Source organism: Eutrigla gurnardus, assembly GCF_963514095.1.
Source record: "Eutrigla gurnardus genome assembly, chromosome: 1".
Taxonomy (NCBI): Eukaryota; Metazoa; Chordata; class Actinopteri; order Perciformes; family Triglidae; genus Eutrigla; species Eutrigla gurnardus.
The window spans coordinates 32,818,311-32,843,240 of record NC_139915.1 but is presented as its reverse complement, the minus strand read 5'-3'; the positions used below and the strand labels follow the sequence as shown (position 1 = coordinate 32,843,240).

At 41.6% G+C, this 24,930-nt stretch overlaps 2 protein-coding genes across 3 annotated transcripts; one reads left to right on the top strand and one right to left on the bottom strand.

The window, feature by feature from the left end:
* Positions 1–15,359: 15,359 nt before the first annotated feature.
* On the bottom strand, positions 15,360–19,091 carry psma4 (proteasome 20S subunit alpha 4). The gene is made up of 9 exons (XM_084013100.1): positions 18,951–19,091; positions 18,566–18,586; positions 18,444–18,486; positions 17,504–17,666; positions 17,328–17,405; positions 16,521–16,609; positions 16,210–16,340; positions 15,698–15,821; positions 15,360–15,591 (listed from the first exon to the last, which is right to left on the bottom strand). Exons 2-9 carry the CDS (start codon positions 18,566–18,568, stop codon positions 15,437–15,439), a joined length of 786 nt encoding a protein of 261 aa, XP_083869226.1. The 5' UTR covers positions 18,569–18,586; positions 18,951–19,091; the 3' UTR covers positions 15,360–15,436.
* A 650-nt stretch (positions 19,092–19,741) lies between these two features.
* On the top strand, positions 19,742–23,773 carry slc25a44b (solute carrier family 25 member 44b). 2 transcript variants are annotated; one of them, XM_084010667.1, is made up of 4 exons: positions 19,742–19,931; positions 20,971–21,632; positions 21,711–21,838; positions 22,565–23,773. In XM_084010667.1, exons 2-4 carry the CDS (start codon positions 21,008–21,010, stop codon positions 22,754–22,756), a joined length of 945 nt encoding a protein of 314 aa, XP_083866793.1. In that variant the 5' UTR covers positions 19,742–19,931; positions 20,971–21,007; the 3' UTR covers positions 22,757–23,773. The 2 variants fall into 2 exon arrangements, with proteins under 2 accessions (XP_083866793.1, XP_083866794.1); XM_084010668.1 differs by having other exon boundaries at positions 20,967–21,632.
* Positions 23,774–24,930: the final 1,157 nt, after the last annotated feature.

Here is a 24,930-nt window from a genome sequence, read left to right as displayed (position 1 = left end):
CGGGGAGAGGGGTATTTTTAATAGATGATTGCTCGCAGGAAACGGAGGAAAGTTGGAAGAACGAGACATTTCATTAGCTTGGTGAATGAGTACCTTCTCAATAAGCAAGTCATTGCTCAGATCACATCGGCGGTTATATTGTGCACCTATATTTAACAGTTTGTGGAAATTCAGCAACATCAACCAATCATATGTTTTTGTTTCAACGTGTTCCGTTCCATCTTAAAGAATTTTTTTTTTGTAAAATGGCATCAACCAGTTCAACAGATCAACAAGCACTTCAGCAACACTGGAGCGGCAACTCTCCGACAGCGTAGCTAACAGTAGGAATCGCGGGCATGTGGCGGAGAATGTGATACAACATTAAGTTGCTGTGGCAATAATTGCCTGCTTACATATCCAGAAGACACGGAGCAACATGAGCATTCACAGTCACCAGTAGTCAGGCACCTTTGAGCTCGGTTTTGGTCTCCACCACTCCTGAAGGATACCTGGCTCCTCGGCTGTTTGACGTGAAGTATCTGGGGGTTCAAAACACAACAGGTGATTAACATCAGACATTTTTCAACCATAGTTTTTCCGATATAAACTTCCCTGACGAACAACAATTTATCCGTAGGCCTGCCACCTGCATCGCTGCTGGTTGCCTGGCAACCTCACTGTGACGACGAGACTGACATGTACGTAACTTTTCGTTAAACCATAAATTGGCATTAAATGTGTTTTATTTAACAATTGCCTTAAAGCTCGAATTTGAGGATTTACACTAATCCAATAAACCTAGCTGCCCCAACTTTTAATTAATTTGCCAATTGCCGTATTTGGTTTTCTCTGTAAAATATCTTTAAACGTTGTGAAAAATGATCCTCGCTCTTGGCATTTTTGTTTGAAAACCAACTAAAGACATTAATCAGCTAAAAAAAGCTTGCTGACTATAGTGCGGCTCACCACTGCGGTGATGTTTGATTGGATATAAAGTTAGTTCTGTCAGCACTTTGTTAGCCCCATTAGCTGTGAGCTCTTCGTCGCCACCTTCAGAGCCTTTAATGTTGCTGTTAATGTTAAAAGCCTTCACAAAATTAAAGTTTTGCATTTCAGATGCCAAAACAAACCAGCGATCAAATCCCTAATCGGCCGAACCGGCGGTCATAACCTCTGAACAGCAGCTGGAACAAACCATTGCCTCTCTCTCTAACCTCCTGGTCCAGATGTGCACCACTGTCCACATCTATCAGGCCCCGCCACAGTAAAAGAGAGTGTGATATAGTTCACAGCTTCACCACAGAGGCCTCCACACTGCAGCAACACTGGTGATGTAAACGCATTTTCCCATTTTTCTATATCGGCATTAATCGTTGGTAGAGAAAAACAAAAGGTTTCAGCCACAGAATTTCAAGGCTTCGCAACCGAAATATATATCCAGGCCGAACACAGTAACCCCAGTTCATTCTCTCCCGGATCTCAGGCCTGTTATGTTTCCTACAAACACAACAAAGTCTGTGCCAGCGGCAACTCTGTTTATTGTTTCATACAAAGCAGAAAACAAAACTATGGTCCCAAAAAATGTTTCTGAGGGATTTGCCAGATATACTACTGTGAGATTGTAGCGTTGCATATTGTTTGCTGCTCACTCATGAAAAGAAGGACAAATACCCCCCCACCAACACACAATTTTTGGGATCTTGGGATCTTGTTCGAGATCTGGTTGATTCCTATCGCAGTGAAACTCTCCCACATTCCCAGCAAGAGGAAATGCTGAAGGAAAGGACCCACTTGGGAACCGTTTAAATAGTCTATTTCTCACGTAGTTAGCAGATTAAAACAGAAACTCCACTGAGACTTTCCTCAACATGGGACAAACATGCGAGAAAAAAAAACCCTTTCTAAATCACATTCCTAAAGCGCTGCTCATGTGAAATCAAATAAAAAAATGATTTAAAGACATTTTAAGTGGCTGAGAACTAAATGAACACCACAACTGATATTTCTTCATATTTCAGAGGCGCTGTCATAGAAAAGAAACTGGTGAACTTGGGTGAAAAAATAAACACTTTCACAACATCCTCCCTCAGCAATAAGGTCCTCACTTCCTGTTTGTCTATGGAATATGGGACACAGAGGGTTATGCTATTTAAACCAAAGGGCAGCAGATTCCCAGCGAGCCGTCTGAAAGTCTGCTGCCAGCTTCTCGGGGGGAATGAAGTGGGTGGGAAAGCAGGACAAGAAGGAAAACAAGATAATGATGCAAAACGAGGATGGAAATTAAATGGAGGGGGGCGGGGGGTACAGCATTATATCACATTTAAAGACGTTTGCATGTGGGTTTAAAAACAAATCAGCATCACACACACATACACATAACTTTTGTTTGTTGCCAAGAAAACGCCGCAGGCCTCCTTTAACGCTGATACCCTGTAATAAAGATGACGCATTGCAAGCTCCGCCAGTGTTTTGAAAATGACTTCCTGTTTCCTGAGTGGGTGTGGTCGTGGCGTGTTGTCCCCTCGACCCCTCCATGTGAATGTCGTGTGGATGGATGAAAGCAGATTGGGAGATATTTGCATGATGGGTTTATGTTTTTGTTTTGCTAAAATCCGAAAGTTAGACAGTCGGCAGCCATATTGAGAATTTCCGACAATAGTTAGCGAGCGCGTTAGTTGCCAGGTCTGAGACAGGGAAAGGTCTCGAACAAAGTCATTTTCTCCAGATTTGTCAGTCTGAAAAATACCATATCAGTGTGAATTTTCAGAGATGTGTCTCCTAAATGGGGCGGGTCCATGGTGAAACCATGTGACACAGATACAGGAAACGAAGTGTGTTTAGCCTAGCTTAGCATAAAGACTAGAAGAGGGAGGAAAGTGCCCAACAGCAGCTCTAAATTCAAGAGATTCAAGGATCATTTATTGTCATTGTGCAACACAGGGTGTGCACAACAATATGCAGTTGTAGTCCGTTTGCTGCACAAGAAAAACATGATAAGAAAACACATTTTTCAGCAACATAACTGTTTCAGAGCAGCTTCTCTCCTAAATTCGTCCTTCACCGTTTATTTGCCTTGTGTTTTTTGTGTTCGTATTTGTTTATGTAGCAAAATTAGAACTACATACGCATTTCGTTGCCCAACCCCCGTTGCTAGGTTAACCTGAAGCGTGCCACCTTATTTTCCTGCAACCAGCCGTCAGCCAGGAGCATGCTGGGTAGTGGAGTAGCCTTAGATCCTAGCTGGGTTAGCTTAGCTTCCATCTCGGGCTCTCCTCCCTCTCCTCCTCGCGGTGGTCAACTCTAAATTATTGGGGGAGTTTGGTCCAGCTGGTCTTGTGTCTCAAGGTTCGCTGCACTTCGATCCAATATCTACGCTTTTCAGTAATAAACACAAAAAGACAACAAATTAAAACAAAAGACTTTGCAAAAGTTAATTTGTCCATAAAGAAACAGAAATGTAAAAACTTACACAGAGTAACGATCAACAGCTTTAAGCTAGTTAGCCTCCTTGCGGATTCCACCATGCTTTACTAGGGGCTAGCTGCGACAAGACTTGTCGGCACCGTGAGACAGACAACAATCAGCATTTTCTTTCGTATTAATCAAGTGACCACGTGAAATAGCTAACCGGCTGTTTTACTCCGATTCTATTCCTACGATCTAAACCCATTATGAGGTCCGTGTGTATCAGTGTGTAGATATATTCAACCAGAGCAGGGATTTCAAAGACAGGAAAGCCGTTTTTGATAGAAATCAGAGTTCAGCAGGGATGTGACGATCTCCTCCGGAACGTTTAAAACGATGTTTGGACACTTTCAGCTCGGCCGTGTGACGCCGATGTGCACTGGGGGTTTTTCGGCAGCGTCTATGGAATGTAAACTCCGCACAACCAGCTCATAAACAGACTTCTGGTGAAACACAGTGAAACGCTGCCGACTTCATCTTATTGAACTTCACACGAATTGGACTCTACAATAACAGTCATTATTGCTGCTGGATATTATTTCTCTGGGGGGGATTTTATTTCATTTGCACTTCCGTTTATTAGATTAGCAGCGTGCGTGTGTGTGTGTATTTGTGTGCTTTTTTATCAACACAAACATTGTGTTTGAGGTCACCAATGTGTGTTTGTTATGTTTAGATGAAGATGATGTCGTATTTTGTCGGTTGACTCAACAGCACGATTGCTGGGCTTTGAAGCTAATTTTAAAAAGAGGCCAAAACTGTTGAATTACATTGGGAAAGAGCTTCCTGGTATCAACACCTGAATAGCCCTTATTTGAATCAAAAGCTCCTAAAATGTGTAGCTAATTTTGCATCTAACATTTTCTTATAATAACTTTTAATTTCTGATTTTCATCTGTGATGAATTTCAAATGACACCTCATAGAGATAACAGCCAAACAAACTAACTGTATGCAACATTAAAATCTGAGCAACCCCCTAAAATTTTGATTACAACATTTTGGCATGCAGATGTAGACCTAGAGAACCACTTTGCACCACAAATACATCATTGTTCTGATTGTATTTTTCCACAGTGATGACGGGGCCGACATGCTCCCTCCGCCGCTGCTGAGAGCTGCTATTTCTGTGATGTGAGGAGGATATTAAAGTTTCAGCATATCGTTGTGGACTTTTTATGTGTTCTACAATTCTTGTAGAATTTAATGTTTTCAAAACTACATCAAAGATTTGTATTAAAAGGCACATGTTGCCCTTTGGCGTGTCTGTTTACTATTAACATACTAAAAGACTATTTATAAAAGAGACTTTTACTCTTAATGGCATCATGAGGCTGACGCTTGTTTTTCACAGTAAAACAACTTGATGAATACGAATGCTGCAAGAATGAGTCCTAAAGAATGAGTTAGTATTTCTTTAGCTAAAGAGATTGGTTCCTTTCTACAATCTAAAAGTCACTTTAAAAAGGCGGCTGCTAAACGTCATCACTAGTCCGTTGTGTAAACCTTTGACGGTTCCCCGTAGCTCCATCATCACGTTAAAAAAAATAGTTTAGTTTGTGACCTGCAAAGCTAATCCCCATCATCCTCAGCTGTTTATTCCATTTAGTGCGAATTAATAAACGTGAGCATGCTAAGATGCTAAGCTAAAAATGCTAAACATGCTACATATTACACCTGCTAAACAACAACGTTAGCGTTGCGTTGTTAGCTGATATTAGCATTTAGCCGGTCTGGGCCAAAGTAGAGCTGCCAGCTCTAGATGTGCATCAAATATTGGTTTTATTTGTTTGAATAAAAACCTTGAATTGTAATAAATAATAATGTTTTTTGAATAAAACCATTAGGTTTAGGCTTGAGGTGCTACGTCTCCATGGTAACACAGCAGTCAGCAGCAGAGCAGTGAGACAGCTTGTGAGTGTTGGTAGGTCGGCCTCACAGAGCATCCATCACTGGCCTCCAATCCAAACACAGGTTAAAGGCACATTGTTCCCTCGGCAGACCCAAGGCATGGTTCTCATCTCACAGACAATAACAAGGCCTCTAACAGCAGCAGGACGAGTTTGCGTCCCGACTCAGAGACACTAAATCAAGCCCGTTTCAAATAAACATCAGGCTTTTACTCCACTTGCTCATCCTGAAACCCAAGTTTCGGAATGCGACGCCTCTAATTTATTATTACCCAGCGAGAAACAGACGAGGAAGCGGCTCCGCTCGTCCTCACATTTCCGCTGCTCATCGTTCAATCGTCCGTCCGATGCTGTGAAATCTAAATATTTCTCTCTGCATGGAAGAGGAGCTATTCCAGGAACTCAGATTGTTCTCTTTTTATTACATTCTGACATTTAATCCAGACTGAATCTGACTTTGTACAAGTTATTTTAAAGGCTGGTTAATATCATAATAAGTCATTTGTGTTGGAAGTTTCTGATCTGACAAAAACACATTTTAGACTAAAGACCATGTCTCTTAATTTGCAACAGAAATGATACTTTGAGAGAAACGTAAAAATTAGCAACATAAAGAGAATTTTAACATATGGACATATCTGACGCAGAGTTTAAAAGATGGTGGGAGTTTACGTGGAAGGGCTGCATAAGTTGCATCATGGGAATTGTAGTATAAAACTTTTTTTCAGGCTTGACCTCTGTTAAAGACTAAAAGTGAGGATATCATTACATTTTACTAAATACATTTTAAAGCCATGGCCAGAAATTAATTACTCATTGCTAATTGACAGTTGGGGGGGGGGGGGGGGGGGGGGGGGGGGGCAGTTGTCAACAGGGCCCCACAATGGTTTAGTCCAGCCCTGTTTCTACATAGTGAAGAGTGATGTGATCTAAACATCTAATGTTGTGAGTGTGGGTCTACTTTCATGATGATATTGCTTTTCTTGCTTGGAATAAATGATCATTTATCATCTCTTTGAAGATATTTAGGAGGCATTTAAGACATTTTTGTCAGTCATTGTCTTTGTTGTTTGAAATTAATCACACAAAGACGTTTTATCAGAGTATTAAGCATCACTATTTCACTAAAGATTCATCACTATTTCACTAAAGATTAATTGGAGATAGTGGACTAATTTCATTTGTTGATTTTTGAAACCTTCTGGCACATATCTGGTAAACACAACGTTGAACGGTGTTGTTTCTGTGTGATTGTCTGTGGAGGAAACTCACTTTTACATCCGAACTATTCCTTCAACGTGTTCCTCGTCTTCGGATTTGCATGTGAGCGTCTGCACACGCATAAATCTGAACAAACGCAACACACTTGCTAGTTCAGAAAACACCTTCTGTATATTCTCACAGGTTGACCATTGAATATGTTTCACAATACCAACGAACATTTCACACCACAACAAGGCCCGGCTGCCGCTGCTGCCGTCAATATTGTCTCAAGGTAGAATCTGTCTTTGCATGCAGCTTTAAATCGTCACTCATTACAGGTGAAACGCAGCAACCGTTAACAGAAAAACGACAAATTCAGGCTACGATTTAGAGCCGGGAGGCATTCAGCAGAAGTAAAGAAGCAGTGAGCAGAACTAATTTCATCAAATATTAAACTTGGTTAGGAGACTCAGCTCCTGTGGGATTCCCCCCCCCCTCCCCCCTCCCCGCTTGAGGAGAGCCGGAGGATCATGGGATATTTCTCACAGGAAGTGGACGTGGGTGGTAGCCATTTTGAAAAAAAAAAAGAATTGTGAGAAAAATGTCCCACCTGCTCTGCTGAATCACATTCACATTACATTCAGTCTCTTTTAATCGTTCACACACATTCATACACGATATGTTACATACAATTACAATTATTCTGTCTACTGTTTTCTACGACGGCGTAGTAGGGCCACTGTAGGAAAAAAAAGTTGCAGATTTGCTACTTTATTACGATGCTAACAACCGGCATCTATGCTAGCTGACTTCGCATTAATTAATACATCACAATGTGTGACAACGCCTTGCTAAGGTCCTTCGGGTGATGCTGATGTTATTGTTGTTGGGTTGGTTTTTTATAAGGGCCAAATTGTCATCTTATGGGGGTTTGTTGATCGGGTGGTTGGGGTTAGATGCTAGCTGCATCCAGTCAAGCAACTTGTTTACTTCCTCTATGTCCGCTATAATAAAGTAGCAAACTATTCAGAGAAGCAAACATTCTCTGAATAACCTGAATAACCACCTCTCTCTGCTCCGTTTTTTTTCCTACAGTGGCCCTAATACGCCGTCGTAGATTTTTCTAGTAATGCATGTAACTATAAAATGCAGCTTCTCTCAATATCTGATTGCAAATTTAAACAACTTTCCTCTTCTGCCCTCTGGATGTAAATTCAGTCAACCAGCGAATAAAAGTGTCGTCTGTCCGATTCACTGTGAATGCAGCATCATCTGCTAAACACAGAGGAGAGTTTGGACGTGAATGCATTGTAAAGATGTTGGCCACTGTGTCCTGAAAAATACAGCTCAATTTTGAAAAATCACAGTTAAAAAAAAAAAAAAAAATCTTTCAACAGAAATAAAAAAAATGACGAAATGTGTTTGAATAAGTATAGCTGTAATCTTCGTCTTTGTCTTTGCTATCAGCGGGTCAATATTGTCTGTTGAGAACATGTGGAAAGAGGTCACGAGGTGACTTCTTCCTCTGATGACAGATTTAAAAGAAAAAGGTCCACATCCTGTAATGACACGACTTGTCAAGCACGTGTAATTAATCTGCTACTTCTAAATATTAAGAGAGGAAGCGACACACCGTCTCACTTTCAGTTGATATGCAAGAGAAACATTTAAATGCCTCAGATGAATGAAAAAAAGCAGATATACGCACTCATAAAGGTCATTAAATATGAAATGTATATGATCAACATGCTCATTTTAGCTTCTTTTATTTGTCAAATCAGTGATTCAGCTTTATTATTTTACTGGAATACTCAGTGGAATTCTAAAAATATCAAATAAACATATTTAAATGTGAAAAGGCCAATAAGTTTTTCAAAAAAACTTCAAACCAACTCAAAATATTTAAGCATTTTTGGCCAATATTCCTTTGCCGTTATAAATAAAGGGTGTTTTCTTGTAATCCTGTTTTTGTGACATGAATAAAAAGTTTTAAAAAAGTGCAATTATTTCTGATTTCCTGCTTTCCAAGTGAAACTTCCTGCAGAAGCCGAGATGCTGAGTTTTTTTAGTCCGGTTTCTTCTTCTACAGAGAAAAGGCACTTCCTACGGAGTGGCTTGACTTTTCTTTTCTTTTTTTTAAAAAAACTTGAGTCGATGAGTTTCACCAGCCTTGCAAATGCCTTAAAATAAAGCAAATGGATAGGATGAAAGTTTTAAGCCTTTAAAAAAAGAGAGAAAGAAAGACGGACCTGCTGCATTGTTGGTAAGTGTGAGTGAAGTTATCTGAAGAGTGAAAGTTATCTTAAGAAGCCATCTGGATCCTTGTTGGAAACACAGCCAGAGTGCTGCAGGCTACACTACAGGCTATTAGTCCTCCTCCTGCATGCTTTTATTTGGGGAAGTGAGGTTCTTCTTCAGGTGGACATTTTTAGGTCGCGCCAGGTGCTGTGATGGGGGAATTGAAGGAGGGAGACTTTTTTTTTTTTAGGGGGTAAAGTGAAGTGCATTACCCGCGGGCGGCCAATAGGTTGGCACCATCCCATCGCCCTCCATCGCCTCCACTCAGCTCCTCCAGCTGAGGCCTACTTTGCAGCATCCATAATGCATGGTGGCCGCCCCTCCGTGCACGGCGGCCTGTCAGGGCGTGTTCCCTTCGACAACTCAGCCCAACTCCACTTTTTCCCCTAAGAGGATGCGGACGGTTGCATAATTTAGATGCCGCCCGCTGTTTTCAGGGCTCATCTCTTATCAAAAATGTAACGGACCGAGTTTCTGTGGGGATTTTTCTTTTAATCTGAAGGGGGGGGGGGGGTTGGTGTTCCAGTTGAGACAATGGACACAGGCTTGGGCCAAAACTTTTTTTTTTCCTGAAACTTTTCTGACATCAGCATCATATATGGCTGACCGGCCACATGAACATGGACGACATGAAGACGATAACAAATGTACCACATCTTAAAGTAAAAACACAACAAATGAGATTTGATTTGCTTTGTTGTCATTTTCTATTATTGAAGTCAAAATTTAACATGAAACATTCTCAAGATGTCCACATTTGACATCGTGTGCGTGTCTCAAAGATAATAACACGTTTAATAAATCAGAGTATTGTTTGGATGGAGGGGAAACAAAAGGCCCATTGAAGGCCGGGTGGCCAGCTGCAGTCGGCCGGCTCAAGGTGGCCGAGGTCGCCGCGAGAAGAGAGATATTTAATGGAGACGACGAACACCTGCGTGAAAATATATCTGACTTTTACTGTAGTAAAGAAAAGACACGGGTCACGTTGGATCAGCTGACGAGCCCTTCATTAGTTCGACAATTGGGGAATACCATCTTTACTGCCATTTTTAATAGATATAAATATATTAAATTATAACATATAGCTCTATGCATGAGAAATTCAATACACATTAATTAACTCCTGAATACGTTTCTTGTTTACTTAGTTACATTTTTAATTTAAAACTTTTTTTTTCATGAATAACTCCAAATAAACTCATTAAGGCAGCGTAAACAGGCTTTCACATTCTTTTCATTTCCTCCATCAGTGTTCAATGTTGTAAATAGGCAACAATTATCAGAACACCGAAAACATTCAGGCTCCCTCGTGTGGCTCAAAAATGAACTGCATGAACGTTAATTAAAACACCATGGGACAAAATTCTGCTAATTTATTTGGCGACCCGAATAAAAATCTACTTTGACCTCCACAACATTCAGATCATTAATATTGCATCAAACAAGCCGCTATGCAAAGATATAGTCCCTCTGTGTGTGTTGTTATCAGCTTCTCCGTGTGCCTCACAGGCTAGCTCACGGCCACCAATCTGCACTGCTCTCATATGGCGGTTACAGTTGATGGCGTTGTCACGGAAACATAGTGCCCAATCTCCAGTCGACCCCCACACCTAAACACAGATAGCTCTGTCATCACTGTTAGCCCTGTTAGCTGCTAGCCGCCGACTCATTGTTATGATGTAAGATTTTTAAATTTTTTATGGAAAGTATGTTTCTGTGTCTTTCTCTTGAGCTGTAGTTCAACTAGTTTGGGTCAGAGTTGGAGTAATAGGGTTTATTATTTTAAGTTCATGAACATATTTATTAATAATAATAATAATACACTGTACTTTCCCACAAAGCCTGCTATTAAGCGCCAGCAGCGACAATAGCTTCGTACACCTCTCCATACAAGGTTGCGTCGGCGGCTCCGCTGGTAATTATTGTTTACTGCAACCGGGCTCCATTTATGGAGAACGTCCCGATCCGGTGGCGAGCAGCGAGTCTGTAATCTTTTTGAAGGATTTGCTGGCCGCTCGTAAAATCACTGTCATGGATGAGAGGATTATTTAAGAGCCGATTCCCAGAAAGGTCAGGATTTCACACAGCAGAGAGTGGCCTTGGCTTTTAAACGGGAGCTGGACGGTGAGCAGCTCAGTCGCTAACAGTTGAGGATACCAGGGTTTTCTTCTTTTGGGGGGGGGGATTTGGGGGTTTTAGCCTCCTGAAGTTTATAGAAGTTTAATGAAAATTACACCTTTGATTATATAAACATTGACAGGTATGTTATTATGGAATAATCTGTGCAGTTCAGATTATTGCTCATAGAACTTTTGATTTAGTTAGTAAATCTTTTGTAACCACAAACACACACACACACTCTTCTTTGCTACATGTTTCTGAAGGCTACATCTTCTTTCAGATTAAGAATGTATAAAACATAATAAAAAATAAAAACTTTAATCTTCTCATTAGTTAGATAAGCTTGTACTGTAACAACATGTGCAGCATTGCAGAATCAGTATCTTTACTTTTATATTTAGGCCCTTGCTGTACTTATTTATATGCTAGACAACATAGAAAATGACCTTTGTTTCACTCCACTAAATTAATTTGATCCATTTTGTTATGAAAGCAAATTCTAAAATCATTATAAAATGTTTTTTTTAAACCCATAAAGGCTTTTTGTAACAGCAAAGAAGTTGTTTTTTTCCCCGCCCAGAAACAACAAGAACTTCTAGAACGAGTGTCATGATAGCATGTAATAACGTGCGTAGTGACAGGACAGATGAAGGCGATAAAAAAAAGAAACAGCCGGTAGAAGTTAAAAATAGATACATCGGCCCCAGAATAGTATCGATATACAAGTACACATTAAATACGCACATGAAGCGATACGTGGCTACAACTCGGTGACGAGGTCGAGATCGAGGTCGAGGTCAAGGTCTTCCTCATGCCAACAAGTCTCATATCGTGTTTAGCCTTGTATGCTAAAGGGTGTTTTTCGTTCCTCAGGGACCGAGGCAGAGACGTGAAGAAGATCCCCCCCCGCCCCCCCTCGGATGGATCCAGTCTGCTTCAGGCCCTCACACTCCTCCTCACTTCCCCCTTTGTTTCCTCCTCTATCTCCTCCTCCGAGCGCGAGCAGGATCACATACCGCCCGCCTCTTGTTTGGATAAGTTAATGCTGAGATGTCAGCCTGGAGATCTGATGTACACCACCTGCCTTGGCCTCCAGCTGACCTCGTACTCCAGCTCCCACTGCAGAGACATTCCAGTGCTTTTCCAGGGGGGGGGGGGGTATGTTTACGCTGCAGCAGATTGCCCTGCTCTCCCTTTGCTGCTCCATCACGGTGGGCAGTGGTGGGCCTCTACGTCTTTCCCAGTCATTCCCAGTCATCCCAGTAAGCTCGTCTTCAAGAGCGCCAATACAAAGTAAAAAGATTCACAATCCTAATTCCCTGTTTACTGGAGACCTCTTTTAGGCTCTTGATGCCAGGATCCTCCCCCCCCCCCCACTCAGGAGCTCATGTGAACGCTGTGACCTCACTGCGCCGGCCCTTTAAATGAATTAACGCTGATGATTTACGGGCGTTAAATCCATGTAAATGCCGGGCCTCACACCAAACAACTTTTCACGCGATTTCCTCCGACACACTCAAATTCCAAAACGTCATAACGAAATGATGAGAGATTCAGGTTTTGGCACGCTCCCGTGAAACTCAATCTGAGAACTCTTCTCGTCTTGATGTTTCAATTTAACCAAACCTTTTTTTTTGTGACCCTGCACGTCTCCAGTTCTTTTCCCTTTTTTCGCTAAATCTTATAGTCTGTAACTAACGGTATTGTAGAGAGGTCTTTAATTAAATGTGAGTCAAATATCGCGATCATTAATGGGGCAACATCGTGTACAGAGACTGCTAATAGAATCTAGACATGGCCAAGTGCTTTTTTTTGTGTTAATATTTTTAGATTTGAATGTAACTTAGTTTTTATTAAAAAATAGCCGACGTCATGCTGACATTGTTAGCTGGAGGCAAACAAATGAAAGACTACAAATCGCCTGTAATAGTGAGCTAAAAAAAACGGATGTCATCTTGCTGTCGGGTGCCAGAATCGTGGAATGCAAACATTTGGGATGATAAACTGTAATTCTCAGTTTTGGCAAACTACAGTATCAGAGAAACGTCACAAATATGGAGGGAAAATGTTGCTAATGGTCGGCACTCAAAGCATGGTGGAAATAGCAAACAAACAGGTTAATCGCTTGATGCCTAGCTAGCTTGCTTATTCCACCATGCTTAAATGCTTTTTTTTGGCGTTCCCGCTACCTCACTAATTGCCACTAATAGACTATTTCACCGGGAGCAAGGCCGACTCACTAGCTAGCTCTGGAGATGGACAAGCTACCTAGCTAACTAGCCAGCTCTGGAGATGGACAAGCTAGCTAACTAACTAGCCAACTCTTAAGCTAGCGAGCTAACTAGCCAGCTCTGGAGATGGACAAGCTAGCTAACTAACTAGCCAACTCTTAAGCTAGCGAGCTAACTAGCCAGCTCTGGAGATGGACAAGCTAGCTAGCTAACTATCCAGCTCAGGAGATGGACAAGCTAACAAATACCTTTGGTTTCTGTCATGAGTTAAAAAGTAGCGTTATTTTGGCAGCTAGCTATCTCGTCTATATACTTTTGTGAATCTAACTATGTGCAGTTTGCTCGTTACTGTGCAAATTCATTCATTCTTCGAAAACTGAAATCACAATCCAAGTGCAGATAATATTCAGGTATCACTTGTAAAAAACAAATTGGATTATCATTGTTATAATCACTTTGTTGAAAGGCCGTGCCAATAACAAAGAAAAAAAAATAGAAGAGTACAGAAAGTGAAAAAATGTGGAGAAAAAAAAAGTAGAATTCAGGAAAGAGTGACTTCATGCAGTGCGGAAGCAACCATTGAGACACCAAGGCCGATGTCCGAAGCATTGTTTCTGGGGATGTGAGACATTCTCCTCACAGTAATTATTATTTTCCTGGTAAAATACAACATCATCAGTGCGTCATAGGACATAAAGGTGTATCAAGACATTTTTTTTATATATTTCAGGGAAAGGCTTTGTATTGCAACTTGCCCGTTAAATGACTATAGTTCCATCATACCATACGATTTAGTAAGGCCCAATACATAGTATGTCAAAATAAAGTATGCTTTAAACAGGATGTCCTGGAGTATGTGAGCCGGCATGCTTTTCTGACCCACAATCCTCGGTGCAGCGGATGTATGAGCAACGGGGTCAAAGTTCAAGGTGCATTGTTGTGACAAATAAGTAAGTCTTAATTGAATGCATATTGCAGCGCCACAATACACACTTTGTTGGGGCAGCTGCAGCACGAACTGAAAGTAGAAAGAAAAATAACGTGATTTAAAACCACTTAAGGGATCTAAATACAACTACAGTATGTATATTTAAAAGGACAGCAGACATGGTATTTAATAAAGTAACAAAATATTGCCATTTCTTTTGCATCAAGTCTGCATGGCAGCGAGTCTATCTATCTGTATTTACTGTTCACCGATTGGCTCACCTGCAGCTACTGGCCTTAAATCCAAATACAGTTTGTATTTTCATCATCCATGGTGTTCGTAGCTGTGGACTATTGAGATAAAATACCACTTTCCTGACACAGAACAGAAGAAATACAATCAGTGGACACTATCGCCATCAAGTGGTAAGAAGAAGAAATTACACCTTAAAAGGAATCCAGCAGAAAGGACTGACGTGACGCCGACTGGGCCTTTAAACACAAGAACTGTTCTCCAACAGCCAGAATCAACTGCTCTCAGCACATTATGGTTTATTTTTTCTGCAAAAGGCCTAATGTTGTGATTAAGACCTATATTAAATGTTTAATCTACTGTATTATTTTCCCCATAATTCCTAGAAATACAGCTTGCATATAAATATATTTGTTTTAACTAGATCAAAAAACCAGTCTTACTGCAGAGGGTTATGCAGGAGATGTTGCTGCTTGAAGGATGTTTCATCTGGTCATTTACAATAAATGCAATTCTTGAACTTGTTTTGTAAAATTCACATTTGTGAAATAATAGATTTGTATAAAACCCAGAGGCTGAATGAGATCTATCAGAAAACAAATCTCTTGAATTGGAGTTTTTAATAGAAATAGAAATGCCAGTAAAATTACAAACTTAACAGGCCCTGCTCGTTGACTCTTCTCCTTGCTTTAAAAGGTGCATTCACAAGAATTGTTTTTATCGCCACCGTGTGGTGAAAAAAAAAACATTTATATATAAATTCATAGCAGGTACACACTATGTTTTATATTAAAATAAATAGCTTTTTGATGGCATGCTTTAAGACCAACTGAGGCTGAAACATGTGTGCACTTTTAAGTCATATAAGACTTGTAGGATCAGTAAATAATAAGTTTGGAGGGTCTATTTAATGTGTGCTAAATCTGTTGTTAAAAAGTAAATTAAAAAAAGAAAAGACAACAACACATCCGTCAGTTTACAAACTTTTAAATGTAAAAGACAAAACAATACAGGATTCAGTGAGGAGTGAAAATATAATGATTTTGCTCATTTGTCCTTCTCCTTCTGCTCCTTCTCCTTCTTGTCCTTCTCGGCCTTGGCCTCCTCGGCCTCGTGCTTCTTGATGAGTTCCTCCACCTCTTTCTGTTTCAGCACCTTGATTTTGGTTTTCCCGTTTTCCCGTGTCAGGGTGGCAATCTCCACTGAAAAATCAATGTCACTGTGTTTTAGGCTGCATCGGAGCGACTTCATGTACTGGTGACGGATATCAGAAGAACTCTACTCTGATTTAGGAGTTCTGAATCTCACCTTTCTCCGCCGAGAGCTTGCTGACATCCATGGTCTTGTTGAGGACTTTGACAGCCAGAGCCAGAGCAGAGGCCAGACTCATCTCACCCTCTTTGAAGTCCTGCTTCAACATGGACACGGCAGCCTGAGGACAAGGAGTCAACAGTCAAACATCACCATCATATGTGGATCCCTGCATTGCTTCAACCTCGAAATTGTCACTGAAAATGACAATTTTATATGATCGCTGACATTTAAAATATACATTTATTAGCCCACCAGTACTGGCTAAAGTGTTGCACCGTCTACAACCAGATCAAAAACCGACAGTCAGACAAGCTATGAGGTAAATCTTAGGAAATTAAGAACATGCATGCTGTACACACTCAGGACTACGACTAGCAAATTATTTATATAAAAATGTTCCTCATTAGCCATAACATTTTCATATCATCCCATACCTCGCCAGGACTCCAATGAAAGAGAGATCGTTCATCTCAAAAGGGAATAATCCTGTTAAAGTTTAAACTTACAGCGCTGTTGTTACCAATGCAGGTTGCCTTCCAGCCTCCATAGTTGCCACTGGGGTCACTCTGGTACAACTGGAAGCCGTAGTGTTTGTCCCAGCCCATGTAGAGCAGAGAGACACCGAACGGCCTTTTACCTGTGGAGACAAACCACACGGCTGTTACAGAACACCAAAATCCACTAGATGGGAATTATTGTAGCTTGTGTTCTGGGCAGATATGCAAATATTCACAATATGTTGACCCCAATGATGTATAATTCACCTGAAGGGATATAAGCAATAAACTAGATATACAGTGACGACTGTGCAACTTGCCTCCGAACTGTGTGTACGCTTGTTTGATGTCACACAGGGCTGTCACCAACTGCTCGCAGGGGATTGGCTCCTGGTACTGCAATAAATACCTGGAGAGAAAGGAAACGGATCAGCGGTCGCCACCGTTGGGCACGCTGCTTTGAAGAGCCGAGTCGAAATCACTGAAGTGAAACGCAGCAAGCTAAGCCACAGAAACATGTCAAAATATAGAAAAACTAACGTATGTAGGCCTAATATGAGATAAGGACAATCTACAACCTTTCCATGAAGTGACGTTTCTACATTTCCTGTTGCAGAGACGTCATAGGCATCAGCCCAAGGATCGGTATTTGATGCAATAATAATATGGAAGTACTCAAATGAAGTGAGAATGAAGCCTGTGTGGAAGATGCCTCTCCAACCAATCAATAAAAGGGCTGAGCTTCGACCTCGCTACTGAGAAATGTAGTTAAACCAGTAACGCTGCTGCTGCCCAACACCGGCGGTGAGTGGTGGTGAATCAGATAAATACGTAAAATAGAAGCACGCGCTTTAGGAAAGTTAGCGAATATCTTCATACTCATTCAACAGACTAGTAGCTGGACATCATTACAGTCCAGAGATGCATCAACAAATCTAGTTTGTACTTACAGAATTGCAAATGGCTGCATTCTCTATTCTCCCACTTGAGCATGTAAATGTTGTTTTAAATGTTCTGCCATAAGCGAACATATTTCAAACAAAATATTTATAGTCAATATGCTACACATCAACTAATTTAAAGAGTTTTTTTTGTTAATGGCTGGCAGGTTTTCCTCAGAAACTCACCTCTGTGCGATCAGTCGTAGCTCATTTGTCAGCACATTAGCATCGGATGTGATCCCTGCAACGCTGCAGGCCAAGTCTCTGTAAAGAAGACCACAGCACGACGTTAACAGTGTGACTAAAAGGTTTTTAGGGTAAGAATGAGCCGACCCTTGGTGGCCGAAGAGCCCTTCACGCACTCGTTGAGCTTGTAGATCTTCTCAGAGAAGAAAACCTCATCGAGCAGTTTGTGGATGTTGCGCCTCTCTGCTGCTAACAGCACTCCGTCGTTTGCCAGAATCCCCAGACATGTTCCAGCGTGGCCGATGGCTTCCATCGCATACTCCACCTGATAGAGGCGTCCTGTGAAAACAGACAAGATCATCAGGCTCGAAACAACTGGAAACATTAGACCCTTCTACGCCTTTTCATTAGAGAATCATCCCTCCTTTTCCCCTCAACGACGTTGGTGTTGAAGGTCCAGATACAGAACGAGGGTGTCAGAGGTTCCTCCTCTGAGCAGCGAGGAAGGAGGTTGTTTCAGAGGAGAAACGACCTCAGAACAAACGGAGAGATTGTTGCTTATTAAGGGGTCTTCTTCCCGTGATTATGGTGGGATCTCGGTGTAAAAATGCCTACTGCGTATCTAAAAACACACTGGCCAATGGAAGAAGTTAAGTAGCCGGACAAATTAATTGTCGTATTTTTCAGAGATTTCAGCTGGCCTGAATCTGTGAATGACGTTTTCTCAACCGGCACCGTCATTTGAAAAAGTGGGTGGTATATTATGACTCCCCCATAAATGACTGAACATACATTTGCATGTTTATGCACATGTTCATGGTCTCTGAAAGACAAGGAATTATAATTATAACTACTAGAATGTCCCTTCAATACATTTCTCATATTTTCTTAGATCTTCTTCTTGATTTATTTAATTTTGATTCATCAAGGACATGATTGAATTCCCTTTCATTCTAAAACAATAAAGTTGCCAAATATTTAACCATTCCAAACAAATGCCACATTTACAGGTGCAATAATATCATGCACAAGACATAGAAAGGTTCAAAATAAAGTGATGAGTCTGCAACAATGTCAAAAAAAGTAAAAAAGTAGTCAAAAAGAAACCAGACTTACCTTCAGGAGAAAATATGGTCGTTCGGGAATCATATCTGCGAGACTAAACGGGAGGAAAACCGATATTAGCTGATAGAAACGAGCAGTTTTACATTATGAAGAAGCAGAAAACTGCTACTCACCATCTTCCCCCGTCACAGACACTGTCAGAAAAATAAAACACAAGTTAGAAGATGATGGAGAAGCAGAAATCAAACATGGCGAACCAAAGGGTTTCGCTTTCAGCTGCTTTCGCTAATAAACATCTCCTCCCCCGTAATTTAGCAAGAATAATCCTCTAATACATTTTCTTATGATTAATCTGCGCACACGTTAAATCAAGACCACATAACACACTTTTAACTCGTGCCTCAGTGCGTGACAGCTAGGCTAGCTGCTAGCTAACCGCAGCTAACAACAGAATGAATCTGCAATATCTGCGTATGCTAGTTCTTAGCATGCTAGCATAGCTAGCTCGTTCGTAATGAAGGAAGCCCTCTTGGCTGGGCGCAATTAAACAGTACTCACACTCTGAAGTAAGTGATGAAATAAGACGACACTTTAGTGAATAATACTAGTATAGTATCTTCAGTGAAAGGGTCCAATAAGCGTCGTTTCCACGGGCGGAGAGATCCTCCACTACTTTCAGTTTGCTGTAATAACCGGCCCCTGCCTCTCATTGGCTCTTCTTCTTCTTCGGGTTTTTTTTTGCGGTTGGCAACAAACCAGGTGATTTACCGCCACAAGCTGGCTTGGAGTGTGTATCAAACTGTCTCCTGAAATGAATGAATTAGTTACATTTAAGCCAATAACAAATAAAATAACTTTAGTCATTCTAAGAAACTGAAACAAGCAATGTAATGTAATATAATGTATTATTTCCAAGACAGGGACAATACACAATAAGACATTAATCTTGTACAACAAGATAAGATGCATTACGCCAGGTTATAGCAAATTGCTATTTTCCCTACTGTAGTCCCTACAGGGGAGGTTGATGGAATAATAGCCTAAAATTATTTTAGAAAGGAAAATAAAATAAAAAAATCGATAAATCAAACAAGAGATAAATAGGAACAGGGAAGCAGAGACAACAGGACATGTTATCTGTCAGATGTTTCCCCCTTAACATTTAGAGCTAGGTTGCCTCGTACTCGTTGCCTTTAATAGTTTTTTAATTTTCCTGTCAATCTGACACACTTTGGAGTGTGTATCTTCTGTTGGACTGATCCAATCCAGTAGGTGGCAGTAACGCGCCTTGGTTCGTCAGTCGCCAAATAAACCCCGGAGAAGAAGAAGAAGGAGCTGCCGCCCTGTCATTGGTCGTTTCAGCAACATGCCGTTTGAATGGGAAACAGGAAGTTAGCCGACTAGCTAGAAGACGGCTAACTATTACGTCGTTACAACATATGTATAAGCAACAGAATGACGATCAGCCTGACGCGATTTTCTGAAGTCTGACCCACATTTTACGGACATGACCTTGGAATAAACATCCGTCTGAAAAGGGTACGTGCTCGCTAATTATATAGCATAATGCTAACAACACTATATAACTCGGGGATAGCTCCGTGTTAGCTAGCACAAGCTTTCACCACCCAGCAGGCGACGACAGTCACGCTTTATTAAAAACACTCTCGTCATTATTCGACTCTCTTCGTCGGGTTTCTCGTGTTTTTTTGCGAACACGCGGCTGCTCTCGTAGCTGTTACGTTAGCTTCACGTTAGCTCGGGAACACGGTGTCCTCTGCCCGGTGTTGCCTCTGGGGTCAAGTACTAAACCTGCTGGGGCTGCGATGTTTAGCCTCTGGGGAAACCAACCACAGGTGTAACAGCACGTCATAACACCGACACGGCTCAACGTTGTCGCCGAAAACGGACATCGTAGCTTTAGCTTGTTGTCTTGCAGTGTGACCTTTGAACCCTGGCTCTACAAAGGTAACTGGAGATCAATATTGTTGCTCAAGGAGAAGACAATGTCAGGCCGCGCTGCAGGATCGGTTATATATATATATATATATATGTGTGTGTGTGTGTGTGTGTGTGTGTGTATGTATGTATGTGTGTATATATATATACATTGTAGGATTTCATTATTTTCGGCCCACATCTGTAACATTTATGATATTCAAGACAACTGTACTCTATGACTTTGGCTGAAAAACACATTGTAAATGTTTGAATAAAATGGCCGACCAACGTATACATTTTACATATTTATTTATTTATTTTTAGCAGTATTTGGGTCAATTTATGTGAGGAGGATACTCTTCCTGGTGTAGATGAGGCTGAAAAATCACAAAGTGCTTCACAGTTAAAGAAGTGCAGGTGGGACCAACAGCAGCATTAATATTATAATAAAACAAAGCAAAATATGCATTAGTATTACATATATATACACACACAAAACATGAAATAAAAACGGATTAAAAGAAGAGTCAGAGGTCTACCTAAAAGCCAGTTTGAATAAGTGGGTCTTAAGATGCTCTTTGAGACTTAAGATAAATATTTGACTGAGTGTACGTCTGTTGTTTTTCCTGTCAGGCAGGAATCAGTCTGATGAGGCTCCACTCTCAGTTGTCAGGATGCAGCAGAAAAGGAACATCCAGATCATCGAGTGGGAGGACCTCGACAAAAGGAAGTTCTACTCCTTCGGGGTGTTCATGACGATGACCATCCGGGCCACCGTCTACCCGGCCACGCTCATCCGCACCCGGCTGCAGGTGCAGCGGGGCAAATCGCTCTACGGCGGCACCTTCGACGCCTTCTTCAAAATCCTGCGGGCGGAGGGCGTCCGCGGCCTCTACCGCGGCTTCATGGTCAACACCTTCACGCTCATCTCGGGCCAGGCCTACATCACCACCTACGAGCTGGTGAGGAAGTACGTCTCCCAGTATTCTGAGGACAATACGGTGAAGTCTCTGGTAGCGGGCGGCTCGGCCTCCCTGGTGGCTCAGAGCATCACCGTTCCGATAGACGTGGTCTCCCAGCAGCTGATGATGCAGGGCCAAGGGGCCCTCACCCGCTTTCAACTGGATTCCAGCACCGAGACGGGAAAGTCCAAAAAGCTTTTCGGTCAAACCAGGAACATTATGTCTCAGATTTTTGCTGCGGATGGTTTCCGGGGCTTCTACAGAGGATACGTGGCTTCTCTACTCACTTATATTCCTAACAGCGCTGTCTGGTGGCCTTTCTATCACTTTTATGCGGGTAAGTAATCTTAAAAAGCACAAGAAAGCACCCGTCGTTGCAGCGTGATTGATTATCTGTATGTGTCATTTTCCACAGAGCAACTCTCCAACATGGCTCCGAGTGACTGCCCTCATCTGCTCTTACAAGCCATGGCTGGACCTCTAGCCGCTGCCACTGCCTCCACCGTCACAAACCCGATGGATGTGGTCAGAGCCAGAGTGCAGGTAAGCCTCATTTCCTCTGCATCCACCGGGCACAGCGTGGGGCCGCAGCGTGGGATCACCGACTCACAGCAAAGACGGGAAATCCAGATAAGATTTACGTTTCTGGAGCTCAAAGCACACAGTCCACCGTGTCTTTCAATAACTGTTAATAATTAGCCGGCGTTCTTCACAAGTGTGTATAATAAGTGACCATATCACACTTCTGATGTGACATACCAGTGAGGATTTTCCTGTCCAGTGAAAGAAAGCAACCGTTGTGCTGTGGTGACGGTTTCTGCATCAGAAAAACGGTCAACAAGAGTCCACTGGCAACATTAATGAGTATTGAGTGAAGTAGAAATAACGTCTAAGAGAAAGCCAGACTACAACCCCAAAGGGTTAACATTAACAGGTTTCTGCCTCACTAATTAACTGACCATATTCAGCTTCAAACGTAGGACCTACTTTTGCATATTTACAGTTAAAGATTAAGCCGAGTTGATGATGAGGATATAAAACATTTTTTTCTTTCTGCAAAATGCGACTGAAACACGTATTTCAGGCCTACATCTGTAAAACCACCGTGGCTGGAAAGGAGATATTTTGCATGTAGTAATAACATTTCCACACAAAGTGAACATTTTACATAAACAAGCAATAAAAAGAACCAAATCAGCATACTTCCTTGTACTACGTTGTGATACTGGTTGGGGTTCTGAATAACAACCGTGCCTCGCTGTCGTTCAGGTGGAAGGGCGGTCCTCGGTGCTGGAGACCTTCAGGCAGCTGATCAAAGAGGAGGGCTGCTGGGGAATGACCAAAGGACTGTCGGCACGCATCATCTCGTCCACGCCCACCGCCATCGTCATGGTGGTCGGCTACGAGACGCTGAAGAAAATGAGTTTGCGACCGGAGCTGGTGGACTCCAGACACTGGTAGAAGAACAGACGATGTATGAGGACCACGTGCCATTACGCCCCAAATTAGACTTCCTGTTAAAACACTGGATGACAGAAAAGGTTCATTTAAATAATGGACCTGCATTTATTAACTCAGTCTATTTACACATTCACACACATTCACACACTGATGGCAGAGGAGGGTTTGGGGTTCGGTATCTTGCCCCTGCGGACTGGAGGATTGAAAAACAACCTGAGGGAACGAAACATTCATTACATAAGACATTGAACTTTCATGCACACATATTAGTCGTAGATAAACACATGTGTATCGCTGCTCAACGAGACTGAAAGACAAGATGTGAAAACACTGGTTTAAAGCATCTTTGTTGGACCCACACCAGAAGAACTGGTTCTGGTCTGGGTTCAGAGGGAGGTAGGAGAACTTAGGAGCAGTAATGAAATATGTCCCAGCAGGTATTTGTTTCCTCGCTCTCGCTAAACTGGCTTCCATGTCGCTTTCTTTACGTTTGGCCTTTTTTATTTATTCTTTTAAATTGCTGCCTTCATAGTGTGATCAACATGAACAACCTGCTCTTCTGTTTTTATGCTGAATGTGTGAGAAGAACACGTGGTTTTAGACTCTGAGTGTCACGTTAGTCTCTGTTAATCGACCCTGCGCTAAGCCCCGCCCCTCGAGGGCAGACTGGCCAATCACATCGGCCAGCTCCAGCACCGAGGGGGTCCGACAACTTTCCAGCTCTTCTTCCTAGACCCTCATGCAGTCGGTTTGGTGACGTTCCACTTTCAGCTACACTCGATGTGTACTTTTGCTTTTTAAATTATCGTATATAAAAACAATAAAGACCTCACCGGCTTTACAGGAACAGCGTCGTCGTCTTCATCTTTTTAAGCCGTCTTCAATGCTGAATCCGTTTGACATCGTGGATAAATCCTTGACTTGTAATGTCATCGTGTGGGCTGGTAGCTCTGATAGATATCTCGTCACATTCCACGTAAAACAGCATCTCTATACATACGAGGGATGCTGATGGCATTGTAGAAAATAAGCAGCTTCACAATCACGATGTTGAACCGGGAACTTCCAGGTATCTGAGAATTATTAAAGGTATTTCAGAATATTATATATATATATATTCCCCCACACTCTGGTAAACATTTGAGTGCAATAATGTCATTTTTTTCCTTCTCGGCACAAAATGTGATTGTATATTTCTTGTAAATTGTGTAAATAACGCGTCTTATTGGATTTAATTGTACGTAATTTATTGTCTTCATGTTTTTGGGGGAGATTGTGACCATAAATATTCCAGATTATTTAAGTTTGTTCCTTGTTTAAGATTAATAACTTTGTGTGATGTGGATTATTCAGTTTGTTGCTTTTGTTTAACTTGGCTTTTTAGGAAACGCTAAAAATAAAACTGAATTAATACTTGCAGGTTTTTTTCATCGGAGAGCGACAAAATGTTTTACAGTGAATTTGACGTTTTTTTTTATCCCAGTTAGACTGAAGTTCATCGTGTTTAACATCCGTTATGGTTCCGGATGGGTAAATTTTCCTTTGGATTAAAGGATTAGAAATAAGGACACAAAGCTCTGGGAGGAGTGAGTGAGTGCGTTTCCATGACGTTCTCATAACTGTCCATACGTCTCCCTGAAGGTGACCCTGACACCAAAGGTCACGTATCTCATTACCTTCGTTAGGTAATGAGATGAAGGGATTTAAATCCTGATGAGCTTCCTGTTTTATTTTTACAAAGCAGCCCGGCAACGTTTGGTGGGATTCTGTAGGAAATCAAAAGAAATAAAAGATTTAACGTGCATTTTTGAGGATCTGGTGGTTGTTATGATTTTAGTGTTTTGTGAGAAATCTGACAAAAGAGATTAATTTATTGAACTGCAATAAACTGCACATTTACAAATACGGTGGGGAATAAAACTCAAAATATTGACTGCACAGGTAAAATAACATGCAGCAGGATTTAAAGTCAGGTTAGACGTTTCAAAGGTCATAAAAATAGAAGTAACTGACAAAGTCTCATTTCTTGGACAAACAAGGCGATAGATGGCAGCAGAACTGCTCCCGCATTATACCTCCTTCATGCTCGTCACGAAATTCAAAAAGCTCCCTGGAAATAAAGTCCAACAGACGGAGCGATGAATGAAAGCTGACGCGGAGGCCCGGGGAGGCGA